The sequence below is a fragment of the Pelmatolapia mariae genome, linkage group LG7, assembly GCF_036321145.2.
Source record: "Pelmatolapia mariae isolate MD_Pm_ZW linkage group LG7, Pm_UMD_F_2, whole genome shotgun sequence".
Classification (NCBI taxonomy): domain Eukaryota; kingdom Metazoa; phylum Chordata; class Actinopteri; order Cichliformes; family Cichlidae; genus Pelmatolapia; species Pelmatolapia mariae.
The window spans coordinates 16,502,241-16,515,337 of NC_086233.1; the positions used below are offsets into that span (position 1 = coordinate 16,502,241).

General features: G+C 40.1%; 1 protein-coding gene across 4 annotated transcripts in view; it reads left to right on the forward strand.

Moving 5' to 3' along the window:
• The first annotated feature begins 3,504 nt into the window (after positions 1 to 3,504).
• arhgef28a (Rho guanine nucleotide exchange factor (GEF) 28a) overlaps positions 3,505 to 13,097 on the forward strand; it is a 53,570-nt gene continuing 43,977 nt past the window's right edge. For 3 of the 4 annotated variants that reach the window (XM_063478142.1, XM_063478145.1, XM_063478144.1), the window contains exons 1-2: positions 3,505 to 3,735; positions 7,238 to 7,292. In XM_063478142.1, the coding sequence (XP_063334212.1) occupies positions 7,260 to 7,292 (33 nt within the window). In that variant the 5' untranslated portion in view covers positions 3,505 to 3,735; positions 7,238 to 7,259. Of the gene's footprint in view, positions 3,736 to 3,884; positions 3,930 to 7,237; positions 7,293 to 13,097 lie in introns of those variants that run through there. The other variant, XM_063478143.1, reaches the window with a different exon arrangement.

The following is a 13,097-nucleotide window of genomic DNA, read 5'->3' on the forward strand; positions in this document are numbered from 1 at the left end:
AGGATAAACAGTATTTAAGTCCCTGCAGTATTTATCCCTGCAGTCCTAAATAGAATGTTTAATAGTGTTTTTACTGTATAATTTCTTTTAAAAAAAATCAGACTAACTGCCTGGTATCCATGCCAGCAGCTTTCCTCTAATGCTTCTGTGAGCAATGTTTACTGTTGGTTGATGGCTAATTCCTCACTCATGATTATGCAGTGTTTGAGTTAAACTTGGTAATCTATCACCGTGTTAAACTGCAAAGACACAGACGTTATAAATTCTGTGAGAGAAAACAAATACAGTTATTTGAATTATTGCCTTTGAAACCCCTGAATGATTTTTTGAAATGCTTTACATATTTAAGAAATCAGAGGAGGATTTGGAGATTGAAGTTATGATTCAAAATCTGTTTTTATTGGACTGTAACTGAAATGTCTTTTCGGCTGGGGAAAAAAAGGCTTCACTGAAACAGTGTGATGGCAGCTGCGCTGGGACAGAAACCCTTCTTGTTTTGTTGTTTTAATTGTTTTAGGAAAGTGCTTTTGTATCTCAAATATTAGCGCCTTTGTTTCACGTTGTTTTGAAGTAAAAAAGTGATGGCGATGCTTCTCCCGAGGCCTTTTTGTTCTGTTGGTTTTGTTTTTTCAAGCTTCTAATGAGGAGGTCAAGGGTCCTGGGATGTCCATGAAGCTGCTCCAACAACACCAGGGGGTCTTGATGGAAAAAAAAAAACCTTCCAGGTCAATTGCACTGAGGAAGCTGTGCCTTGTTAAATGTGACTCAGTGAACCTCAGTGTGTCTTTTTGTGTACCGCTCTCGCCATCTACAGGAAACGGGGATTGCATGCAGAAAATACAGCAGATTACTGCACCTTAACTACTTTGGAATTTAGTGTATGACATTATAGAGGATGCAAGTGGAATGTGGTATGGAAAAGCCTCCTGCACAAGTGTTGTTTATTTTAGTCACTTCTTGGTTACACCAGCAGATGGCACCATAGTCTTATGAATTCTGAATTCGGCGCTTGAACTTGAGGGAGGCTTTGTTCTTCTTTCAAACTTTCTATAATCCTTTGATCACCCAATTAAGCAAGACCGCACTTTTTGGTGGACAGGGTGAAATTAACTGATATTGCCAACTGTGTGAAAGCTGGACCATCGTTTTAGTTCATCTGCTGCTCATTATTAGTTAGTGGGGGAACAGGGTTTGTGAGTGACCGGGGAGCAGGGATTGTGGGAAAGTTGTCTTCTTTTTGTGTTTCTTATTAATGTAAAATATCAGTATAAATTGCCCTCCTCTGTGTGCGACTAAGATGAGAATCCAGCTGAAAATGAAAGAGGTCTTTTTCCCCCCGAGCCAGTTAAAAAGTAAGTATAGAGTCCCACACAAATTAAGCACTATTTTGAGACAGCTCTGTCCTTCTGCTATCAGTGTGCAATTAACTCCACTTGAGTTCATTTTCATAAAAAAGAAAATAACTCCTAAAGTAGATCGTGCAAAAATCACCAATCAGCTTACATATTAAATGTGAGTTATGCTTGATACACCTGATGTCACTAAATAAAACAGCTGTACAGCCACATTTATTGAGTCAATAGTTAATGCTAAAATACTAAAAAGAAGAAGAATCATCTCAAAGTCCAGAAAGGCCCTTTCATTTTTACTTTTCCCTCATGCACCTGCTGATGTAAAAAGTCTTGAATAATCAGGCCTCATGTTATCTTAAAGACCTCAAAGTAGCACCTCACCTCTGTAGAGCACTTCACACTCAGCCTGTGAGCTTACTTGTGGTTTTAGAGTATTTAAAAGAAGAATGGGAGGCAGAGCCTTCAGCTTTCAGGCCCCTCTTCTGTGGAACCAGCTCCCAGTTTGGATTTGGGAGACAGGCACATTTCTACTTTTAAGATTTGGCATAAAACTTTCCTTTTTGATAAAGCATATAGTTAAGGCCGGATCAGGTGACCCTGAATCCTCCCTTAGTAATGCTGCAATAGATCTAGCCTATTTGGGTTTCCCACGATGCACGAAGTATTTCTTCTTTATTCACCTTTTTTCACTGTCAGTGTGTTTATACAGCACTTTGCATTGAGCCTAGTTTTGCTGGAGTTTTCTTCCTGGTTTCTTCGTTGACAACAGTGGAAAGGAGGTTTTCCTTCCCATTGTTGCCAAGTGCTTACTTATAGGAGGTCATCTGATTGCTGGAGTTTCCTCTCTACTATTGTAGGATCTTTACCTTACAATATAAATAGGGTTGTGGTTGTGATTTGGCACTACATAAATGAAATTAAACTGAATTGAACTGAACTGAAAGCAAGCCTTGATTGATGAGGATACATCAGTATATAAGATTTGTTTCAGCTGATATTGGCCATGTTGTCTGAAGTTGGCTATTGGCAAACAACATGGAATTTATCAGTGTAAGGTCATGACCATTCATACATCCAGTCTAGCTTATAATATTAATAATACATTAGAATTCTGTGAAACACACTTCTCGTGTGTGTATTTATACTATATTTATTACCACGTTAGCTAATGCCAAAAGTAGCCACACCAAAGTGCTAAATACTCAGTGAGAGACTGTATTACAAATACAAAGTAAAAGTACAACAAAAAATGTAGTTAATGTATCCAAAACAGTTGTCAGTAAATTTCTGGACTTTACTGTATCAGCCTGCCTGGTATTTAAAAGATCCATTATCCCTATCAAGAACGTACACTCTACAACTATCCAACTCAAGAAGAAGTTCAAAGAATAGTGATGTGGCATGTTAATGTTGTATTAATGTGTAAAGTGCATTTTAACATTGGGGCTGATAAAGTGGAGCAATTTTTTTCTAAGGTTAATAATAATTAAAGTGTGGAAGAAGTGTAGTAGAATAAAAATGTGCTTTATGCACTTTGCATTCTTTCCAGTTATTATTAATCTCTAGCTCTCTTCCATCTGTCTCCCTCCCCTCACCCCCAGCAGGTAGCAGCAGATGGCTGTCCTTCCCTGAGCCTAATTCTGGATGAGGTTTCTTCCAATTAAAAGGGAGTTTTTCCTTCCCAATGTTGCCAAGTGCTTGCTTGGACAAGGTCATCTGATGGTTGGGGCTTTGTATTACTGTAGGGCCTTTACCTTACAATATAAAGTCCCTTGAGGCGACTATTGTGTGAGAAAATGTAACTGAACTGAAGTGAATTGAATTGACTTTGTACTTACAGTCTTTTCACCGCTGCTGCTGTGGTTTCTTTGTACTCGGTCACAGTGACATCACTCAGGCTGATCTCTGATTGGATTAAATTAAAATGATAAACACTAAATACAGGAGCTCAGTTAAAGGAAATGTCAAATGAAGCATTAAATGTCATTATGAGTTCCCTATGCTGGGGACGTTACATTTATAGAGACGGAATTAAGCACATGTCGCCACGTTTGGCCCTGCCTCCCGGAGAGGTTTCACTCATGCTGCCCGGTCGTTGAAGGGGTGGACCAAAAAAAAAAAAAAAAAAAAAAAAAAGGACAGGCAGCAAAGGAAAAGGAAAAACATTGGCGACACCTGCAGACTTCTAACCTGCTCTCTCTCGGAGCAAAAACATGGAAACCTGAAAGAAGCGGAAAGAAACAACTCATTCGGAATAAAAGGTGCATTAATAAAGTATGTTTATTAGTCACAACTACTACGCGGAGCAGAAGCGAGCGGCTCAAACACTTTCCAAATAGACTCCCGGAGCGAGAAAGCGGAGGGAGGGAGGAAAGCGCAGCAGGTAATGGGAAGCTGATTCATCCTCACTCGGAAAAGTTCCGTTTCACGCAGATTTTCATTAAAGCTTAAAGGAAGGAGCAGTGTGCAGACAGCGAAGCTGTTTTCATGTACTTTTTAATTTTTGTATACATTTTTTTTTACTTGTTAATTGTTCACGTGAGGCGTGGATGGAGTGAAATGCTGGTGCGTTCACAGGTAAAAGGCAAAACGCGCGTTTTCCCCTGTCTATGTTGTCTATTCAAACCCGCTGTTGTGATGAGATATAAATGATGTTTACTGACTGTATTTGACTGTTAAGTGCAGGGGTTTCGCTTCCTACTGACAGTAGCAGTGGAGATCATTTATTGTTCATAGGAGTGCTCACAATGTGTGCGGTCCCCCGTTTTCACTTCTTTGTGTGGCTGCTCCATGCATTAATGTGAAAGCGAGGTTGTTTTCCTCTAAGTAATACCTTACATTCTGAGTCCGATAACTCTAATTTACGGAGACACTCATAAGTCGTCATACATCATTCATGAATTTGTGAGCTCTTTTATTAAGTTTAAATACGTCATGTTGAAAAGTGTGGAGTTATGCAGTTGTCATTCACTGTATGCATAAAAATGCTTTCGACAGCCTGTTTTTGCAGCTTGCCATGTGAACGGAAATTAAATCGTTTAAGCGTGCGTCATCTGAAAAAGGGCTGATGAAGACAGGGTGTACATACTCCCATCTATGTATGTCAAAATGCTTTCCAAATGCTTTTTGACAGCGTGTGGTTATGTGTAATCTTTTTTCTGTTTTCTCACGCTCTGTTCTGGCGTGCCTGGCCACGACTCATATCAGGTTTCTCCTTCATACTGAACAGTCAGACTGAGGACAATGAATGACACTAATGCTCCGCACAGTATTAGAAAAAAATAGACAATAAACGTTGGGTTTAAGGTTAATCCGTAGATGGTGGTGTGCCTTACTTTGGTTTCCTGGTCATCCAATCTTTGTTTTTACCTGCAGACTATTCAAAAGTTGTTTTTGAGCTCGTGAAGATCAGGTGAGCTCTTCCTTCTGTGTTTGGATGTGAATCTTGTTTTGAACTTTCTATAAAGGGAAGATGAGCAGAACAATCGCATTTGTGGGCATTTAAAAAAAATTCTGTAATAGGATAGATTAACCATTATTAGTTGTACATCACAGTAGTGTAATCCTATGGATATAAGTATGACTGAAAACTGAGAATGTCCAAACCTCTGGTATTCCACTCTTCTATTGGTAAAGTATCCCCTGTGAAGAGAATTACACTGTGTAAATATGATAGTGATATTATTGTTAGATAAACCTTCAGGACATCAGCTGTAGAGTTACAATCTAATGTGACTGGACCTGCATTAAAGACGCTGAATGCTTGTTGTTGGTTTGCAGTGTCACCGTGCAGGTTTATTTTCATAAAATAACATGGATAATACTGGGTTTAATGCATGGGGATTACATATCTTGGTATGAGAACAGTGATCTTCCATTGGGGTAAATAATCATTGATCCCCTGGTGAATTGCTAAGTTTGCTCACATGCAAATAAATGATCCCAGATTATCATCAACCAATCGATTACAGATATACCTGATCTCAACTTGTTATGTGTCTAAATCACACCTGTCAGCAAAGTCAATTTCTTCCATTCCAACTCCTCCACCACCATGGGAAGACCAAAGAGCTGTCAAAGGTCTGTCCATTGGTAACACAATACTGTGTAATGGATTGAAATCTTGCAGCACCTTCTCCTGCTCACGAAAGCGCATGCACAGACTTGTCTTAAGTTTGCCACTTGACATCTAAATGACTCAGCGAGGGTGTGGGAGAAAGTGCTGTGGTCAGATGAAACCAAAATGGATCTCTTTGGCATCAACAAAATTTGCAGGAAACATTATGCTTTGAGACTGTTTTTGTCTCCTAAGGATATAGGGCGAATTCACTTCACTGACATCCATTTGAGGGCCAAAGGACGTGGCCATGTACTGTAAAAGTTTGGATGAGAACCTTCATTCAGACAGAACACTGAAGATGGGTCATTTATGAGTCTTCCAGCATGACAATGGGCCAAAACATACCACCAAGCCAACAAAGGAGTATCACCTTTAAATCTAAGACCTATAGAAAATCTGTGGAGGGACCTGAAACTTTAAGTTGTCAAGCAGCAGCCAAGAAAGCTAAAGGATTTACAGTTTCTGTAGAGAGGAGCGAGCCCAGCATTGAGATGTGTGCAAACCTGGTGACCAACTGCAAGAAACATCTTACCCTTTTGCTTGCTGACAAGGGTTTCTCCACCAAGTACTAACTCATATTTTGCGTGGTTGATGTGCAAATCGATTTATAATTTCTATGTAGTCTTTTTTTTCTTTTTTTGATATCCTGTCTTTCTCCATTAAATTTAAACTACCATCAGAATTAGATCCTGCTCTGTTCTTAAAAATTTAGCTAGAAATTAAAATAATCATTTCCACCACTGTAAATGAATTGACCTGCCCACCTTTCCTTTACGTACTTTTATATGGAAGAAGTGGCATAATCAAAAAATATTCAATAATCATTAGAATATGTGTATTGAAATCAAAGCCGAGAAGAGTATTCAGTTAATAAATTAATAAACATTAAAGCATGATTCCTGCTTTTGGTTGGTTAAAAAAAACAACAACACAATTTTAACCATAATTTCTTCAAAAGTGTGAAAACTTGCATACTGGTAGATTTTTTTTAAAAGGTTCATCTTTTAAAAGCAGGAAGTACTTAATCTACCCAAAACTATAGCTGTTTTTTCATCATGGTTACCATAAAAAAAATCCTCGATATTTTAGCCAGGACATTCATGTGGCTTACTTTCTACAATTAAATGAAAATGTTCCTAAGATAAAATCATGGCTACAATTTATTCATGCAAGGGAGCCGTTTATGGGTTAGGGTTACATTAACATTTGGCTCATTTAATGGAATTTCTGCCTGTTTGGGACATGCAAAAAGTCTGCAGAGCCACAAGGCCTGCTGGATGTGCCCCAGCTGATGCAGGTGAGTGTCTAGACAAAGCGCAGCCTGCAGACCTGCTGTGCAGCTTTGAAGTCATGCACTATTCACAGCTGAGACTGAAGTCACAGTGGATCAGGTGTGTGCTGATGATACAGTTACCCTTTCTACCACTGCTGTATCCTGTCTGAAGGCTATTGTTTTTCCATTCATGCAGGCAGGGCAATATCAGCGAACTAAGCCCTATAAGAGTCTTCATCTTACTCACCTCAGGAAATGTTTTGAAACGTGGCACACAAAAATAGCAAGCGATCTCTCGGTCCTGACTTTGGGAGACAGTGGGGCTAAGAGGCGGGTCAGATCTTGGAGGTTAAAGTTTCACGCCAAACAATAACATAAGTGCAATAAATTTGGTGCAACATTCAATGCTTCAGTTGTAGCATGGCTATAGGTTACATTAGGCGGTGCTCTTATTAACCCGATGTCATAGTAACACCTCTGTTTTGTCTCCAGGTCTTTGGTGGATGGAGAGAAAATGGAGGTGAACCAGAGGGAGCTGCCTTTATATGTAAGTGACTACCTCCTTTGCTTGTGTGTGTCTGAGGTGTTTGCATAATGCAGGGTTGTCAAACTTATTCTTCATGGTGGTCCACAATTTCCATTTCTGTCAAATACACATTTAATCCCAATTCATAGAAGAACAAGAAGTGCAATTTGAACAGCAGGTGCCTATTTTTTACATGCTTATTCTGAATTCTATTCTATGTGGAAAGTTGCTGTAGTAAATAAAAGAAATTGTCATTGGTCATTGCCCAGACTCTCTTGCAACTGCAAAACTGAAAGTCTTCGTTAATATACAGAAAAAGTTTTATTTATTTTTCTGTGGACCCATTGTAAAAACAGAAATGTCTACAGGCGATAGTAAAAATTAAAAACAGAAGATTTTCTGTTCAAGTTTATCTATTAATTACTCTGGTGTAATATGAACAACAATGGCAATGTGGGGTGGGGTGTGTGTGTGTGTGGGGGGGGGGGGGGGGGTTGTATCTTTATCAGTAAGAAAAGCTGTAAAACTTAAGAAAACACAGTTGAAAGTACAAAATCTATGCCCTCTTTCATATACTCCAAAGCCATCAAGTGGCCCAGATTGAGGTCTTTGCCAGGCTGATACTGACCCCAAGGCCTTATGTTTCAGGCATGATTTTTTTTTTAACTCAGCAGAAGTGTTTCCCTCCAGCTATCCTCCTCCTCTCTCAGTCCTGACTCTCTCTGTGTGCAGTGGTTGACTAGTGAGCCTTGTGTCGCAGGTGAAACCCAACCCAGCAGGGTTTCAGTCCCTGGGGAAGCCAGGCTCTACACAGCCGCCCACCACATGACAAGGGCTTCTGAAAGCATGGCTCCCATAGTGAACATGGGACTAAGAATAACAGAGTATTCTTGGCTCTTTAAAAACTACTGATTACACAAGTTTAAAAAAAATGTGGATTTTCTTTTCTAAAATTGTCAAATTATTGTCTCGACAACTTTTTTTGTTTTAACTTTTGGACGTTTTAGTTTTGTTTCGCCATCTCTTTCTCTCTTTTCCTTTTTGCCTCTTTCACTCTCTCTCTGCCTATTCTCCTGTAAATGTGGAAGCCTGGGTGGGCCAGTCACTGAAGCGTTGCCAGATTTCTGGTAAGCAGAGTGTCTGCTTGTTTTGCTGTGTCACCAGTTTGAGAGAGGGGTGGTGATGGGGGTGGGGGTCGCTTCGAAATCGTTGCCTCCATTCGCTCACAGAATCTGATGGAGGGCCGGTCTCGAGGCCCAGACATGTGAATCATTATGGGCGCTAGCACTTACACATACTAAGAGGAAGTGGTGTCTCCACCCTCAGAGGACACAGCTGAACAGGAGCAACTCTCAGGACTGAATGAGATCCAGATTTCAATGCTGGGCTTTGTGTAGACAAGCTGTGGCACACTGCTGTGATATAAAGACTACTATTGTAGCATGCCTAGTAAAGTTTTATGGTGCACCTCCACGCACGCAACACAGTGTCATGCCCATAGCAAATACTGATGGACGAGATCAATGGAGAAGTGGCTGCCATGAGTTGGATGGAAAAAGTGTTGGCAGTCCCTGTGTGGAAGGAGATTTTATTGAGCTGTAGTTTAGCTTCAGGTTCATGCGAAAGTCATTTTGTTTGTCCAGGTGCATGATTGAATTAAACTTATGCCCCTGAAAGAAGAATGTGTGGCCATGTTGGTGAAATGGAAAGTGCAATTTTACCACAACAGAGGCTGAACTAACTACGTTTCCAGTTCTAGCAACACCATCAGCTTGTTTCTTTCTTGGTTTTCCACCACATTCGTTCATGCTTAAGGATCTGAAACTATTAATGAGGCTTAAATGTGATAAACTAGACAGGAGATTTTTCAAAAATCCCCAAATTCTGCTGTTACTGCTATTATATAGAAATCTGCTTGACATATTTGTGTTCTGGAGGGGTAAATAGTAATTTTAACATTTTTTTGTACATTATTTTATATTTTCTAGGTCATTTTAGTTTATCTAAATCTGTGGATTGCCAAATAAGGTGGTAAATAGGGTAACCATAACAACTGCTTAACATCAGGATGTTAGCAGTGCTGTTGTGAGCAAGTTAGCATAACAGCGTTAATGTTTATCTTAAGATGTTATGTCCAAGTGCTTGACCAATCCTGGATTTTTGTTGCCAAGCTGAGCAGGGTTTTTAAGACAGACACTGACACAATATTTAATGATTTAAGAATCCAATATTCAATATGCCGGCCAAAGGTTTTTGGCTTTCAGAAATGAAACATAAATAAATCTCCCTAACATTTGTTATGTGCAGTTATTTATTTACACATTTATGCTGTGTCTGACTCTGCTTGGATCACGTGGTTGTTATGTTTGTGGTCTTCCAAACATATGTGGTTCCAACAAGGAAGTTGCAAAGTGCCTCTGCTGGACAAACTATGCAATGTTAACATTCATAACATAGCTGAAGGGTGTTTTCACCTGGTTCCCTTTGTATTTTAAACTTGAATTTACTGGCTATTATAAATGCAGATACCAATTGATTGGCAAATAGCTAATATTGACAGTTGATCCTGATACTATTATGGTACATTTTGTTGAAAAACAATTCTTTAAAATTGGCTCCATTTTTGTAATCTGGATTATTTTCTGTGAAAACGCTTTTGTATTGGCACATGTCAACATACCTGGCAGGACGATACATCTGTTATAGGCCAGTATCAGTTGTTAATATCAGCATATACTCACACATACACTTTATTAGAATAGAATAGCCCTTTGTCATTGTACAACAAAATTGTGGTTAAATATTTTTCTAGCAGAGGATGGTTTTGAGTCATTGACCTCTGGGTTATGGGCCCAGCACACTTCCACTGCGCCACTCTGCTTGGGACTCAGACTCACAAGCCCTAATTTAGGGATTAGGCCACTGGGGCTACAGTACGCTAGGTACACTTGGTCAACTGCTCATTAATCCAAAAAGCAACTCAGGACATGTAAACATGGTTAAGATGACCTGCTCTGTTTGAGCATCAGAACTGGGGAGGCAGGTGATCAGACTGGTTGTTTGGTTGTAACCCAGCGGCAGTGGCGGTCCTAGCCTGTTTGGCGTCCCGGGCGAACACTATTTTCTTACTCTTATATATATTGTTTGTTTACTTGCACTGCTGTAACTGGAGCCTCGTCGTCTCGTCTCTCTATATACTGGACTGTATGTAGCGGAGATGACAATAAAGTTTACTTTGACTTCAGCAGCGAGCAGGCGCACCGAGGGCTCTCGCGCTCACTTTTCGCGTATAGAATTTCGAAAAAACATCGGTGCAAATTATAAGTCTGTATCATAATGTCTGGTGTTTTCGTGTTTGTTGTTTTGTTTTTATTTTGTTTTATTTTGCGAGTTGGTTATTAGACGCCGCTCCAGACACCCAGAGAATCCCCCGCTGTCCCGCCCTCTCCTCCCTGTGTAGCAAACAGCAGGCGCACCTCGCAAACGGAGGGCGCCCTTACTCCCAGCAAATGGGCGATAGAAAACCGATCGGTACCTATGCCATTCCCAATATGCGCTGGCTGATGTCGGGGCAGCATGAGTACGAGGAATTTTTTTTATTTTTTTTTTGCCGATCCCCGTGATGCCGCCCCCCACCACGATGCCGCCCCGGGCAACTGCCCGTGTCGCCCGTATCAAAAACCGCTACTGCCCAGCGGCCCCCGGGCCACGGACCGATATCGGCCCGTGAGTTGTTTTGTACCGGGCCACGAGAGTTAAGGCTCGGTTGTTACTTATGGTTTTCAGGGTTTTTTTTTTTCAGTTTTTATCGTTCCCTGGGTCTTTTCCCATGTGTTATGAATACATCCTCCTTTTTTTGGTACCGGTACTGATTTTATTTTGTTGTTTTTATTCGCGACACCTTAAAGGCCGGTCTGTGAAAATATTGTCAGACAAAAAACAACCCAAAAAAGGTTGGGGACCGCTAGTTTAACCTACACCATGAAGAATTAAAGCTTTTCTGGAAGGTGTACTAAGTAAAGTGGCTGGTGAATGCATTGTTGGGCTGTACTTAAACCAGTACACATCTGCTTCCAAGGCTCTTTTTTTTCCTTAACAGCAGTTTTTATCTCAGCGCAGTACTGCCACATTTTGACAAATGAAGATAGATTGGGTGTCTCCTTATTACAATGTTTGTTAGATTGCGAGTGTGGTTTGTGTAGTGTAATGGTGGTTTCCTTTAAACTAGCAGGTATGTGTGTGTGTAATGGTTTATGGGTTTTTTTCCCCTTTAAGTGTTGTGATGATTGTGTTTGCTTTTCACATGTCAAACCAACAGAAAGACTCACGTTTCCAAATATTTATTGATGCGGAACAAGAAAGTTGGCCATAAAAGAAGGATAAAACAACATTACTTCACCAAATAGACACGCTCTCCTATTACAGCTGCTTTCTCAGATGTCGTAATTATTCATTTCAGTACTTCTTGAGAATATTATGTAACAGCTAGTCTACCGACAGGACTTTTCTTTGAGATGAATGGTTGTGGCACTGCACCAGCCCCTTTTGACATGTAGACTAGTTATTAGTATCCCATTTGCACAGCAGATTAAATCAGAGGTATGTGTCTCAGCTGAGCATGAGAAAAGGCCTTCAGCACTAGCTGGTTGTCACTCTCGAGACTCTGGAGTCTATGTTAGTTCAGATGTGAACAGCCCATAGTGTTGCTATGGTAGTGTGTGACGTACTGTCACATACTTGTGGTTGGACAATTGTTTTGCTTAATGTAATGCCTTTGTGTGTAAACGTTCATGAGCATATAATCTTAGAGCATGTGGAAGTAAGTGGAACGGTGGCCTCTGTTGTCCTTTGATCAAATTAAATAGGTTATGAGGGTTTATAGTGACTCTATGATTATAGCAGACTCCATTGCACAGTGCAGTTTTTCTTAATGGTACCAAATGTTATTTGTGTTGGTTATTAAACTGAAATAACTATGCTTGAGAGCTGACATCAATAGGTCTTTGCACTGAGGGGAGCTAACTGTTATTGGAGATGTTTTTGTTGTTGCGGTGGCACTGATCTTACTCCCCTGACGTCACCCGTGTGATACACTCAGGAGATCATGGCAAAGAGCTGTAGAGCTGACAACTACAGGTTTCCTGGAGACCGGGCAGCAGATTTGATGTTGTTTTTCCTCCCACCCCCCACACTGAATGGACATTAACATGCGGAGTTTATAAGACCATTTCTCTGGTGTATCATTGGATTTAGTGTTTTAATAAAAATAAACATTAAAAACAAAGCACCCCAGTTGTTATGTCACACAACAGCAAAAGCACCTTGTGGATTCAGAGCAGGAATATATGAAAAACCTTGTATTCATAACTAAATATACTCCCCGACCTTCAAACTTGCCACGTGGAAGGCATGAAGTAAAAAACCACAAGGTGTTGAATATTTCATTGTTACTGGATCAGGTTGTGTCATGACGGTGCTCTGGAAAAAAGGCCATAGATCACATCGGTGTGTTGTCATATCACAACCCCAGCCAACCTCTGTTCTAATCTCCAAGGCTCAGGAGGTACAGATTTGTCTGATCAAATTTTGCCCCTCTTAAAGTAATATTGTCTGAGGCTATGGGACAATGTTGAGACAATTGAGTGGAAACTATATCCTCTGTGCAGGATTCAAAATACAATCAAACAATATTGCGTGATGTGTCTTTTATAGACATTTACAAAGGAATACAGTATAAAAAAATACAGAAAACTGCACATTAATATCTAAATAAATTCTATTACATTTTTTTTGTAAATGTACTTTTATGAATGACTATTTCATGTG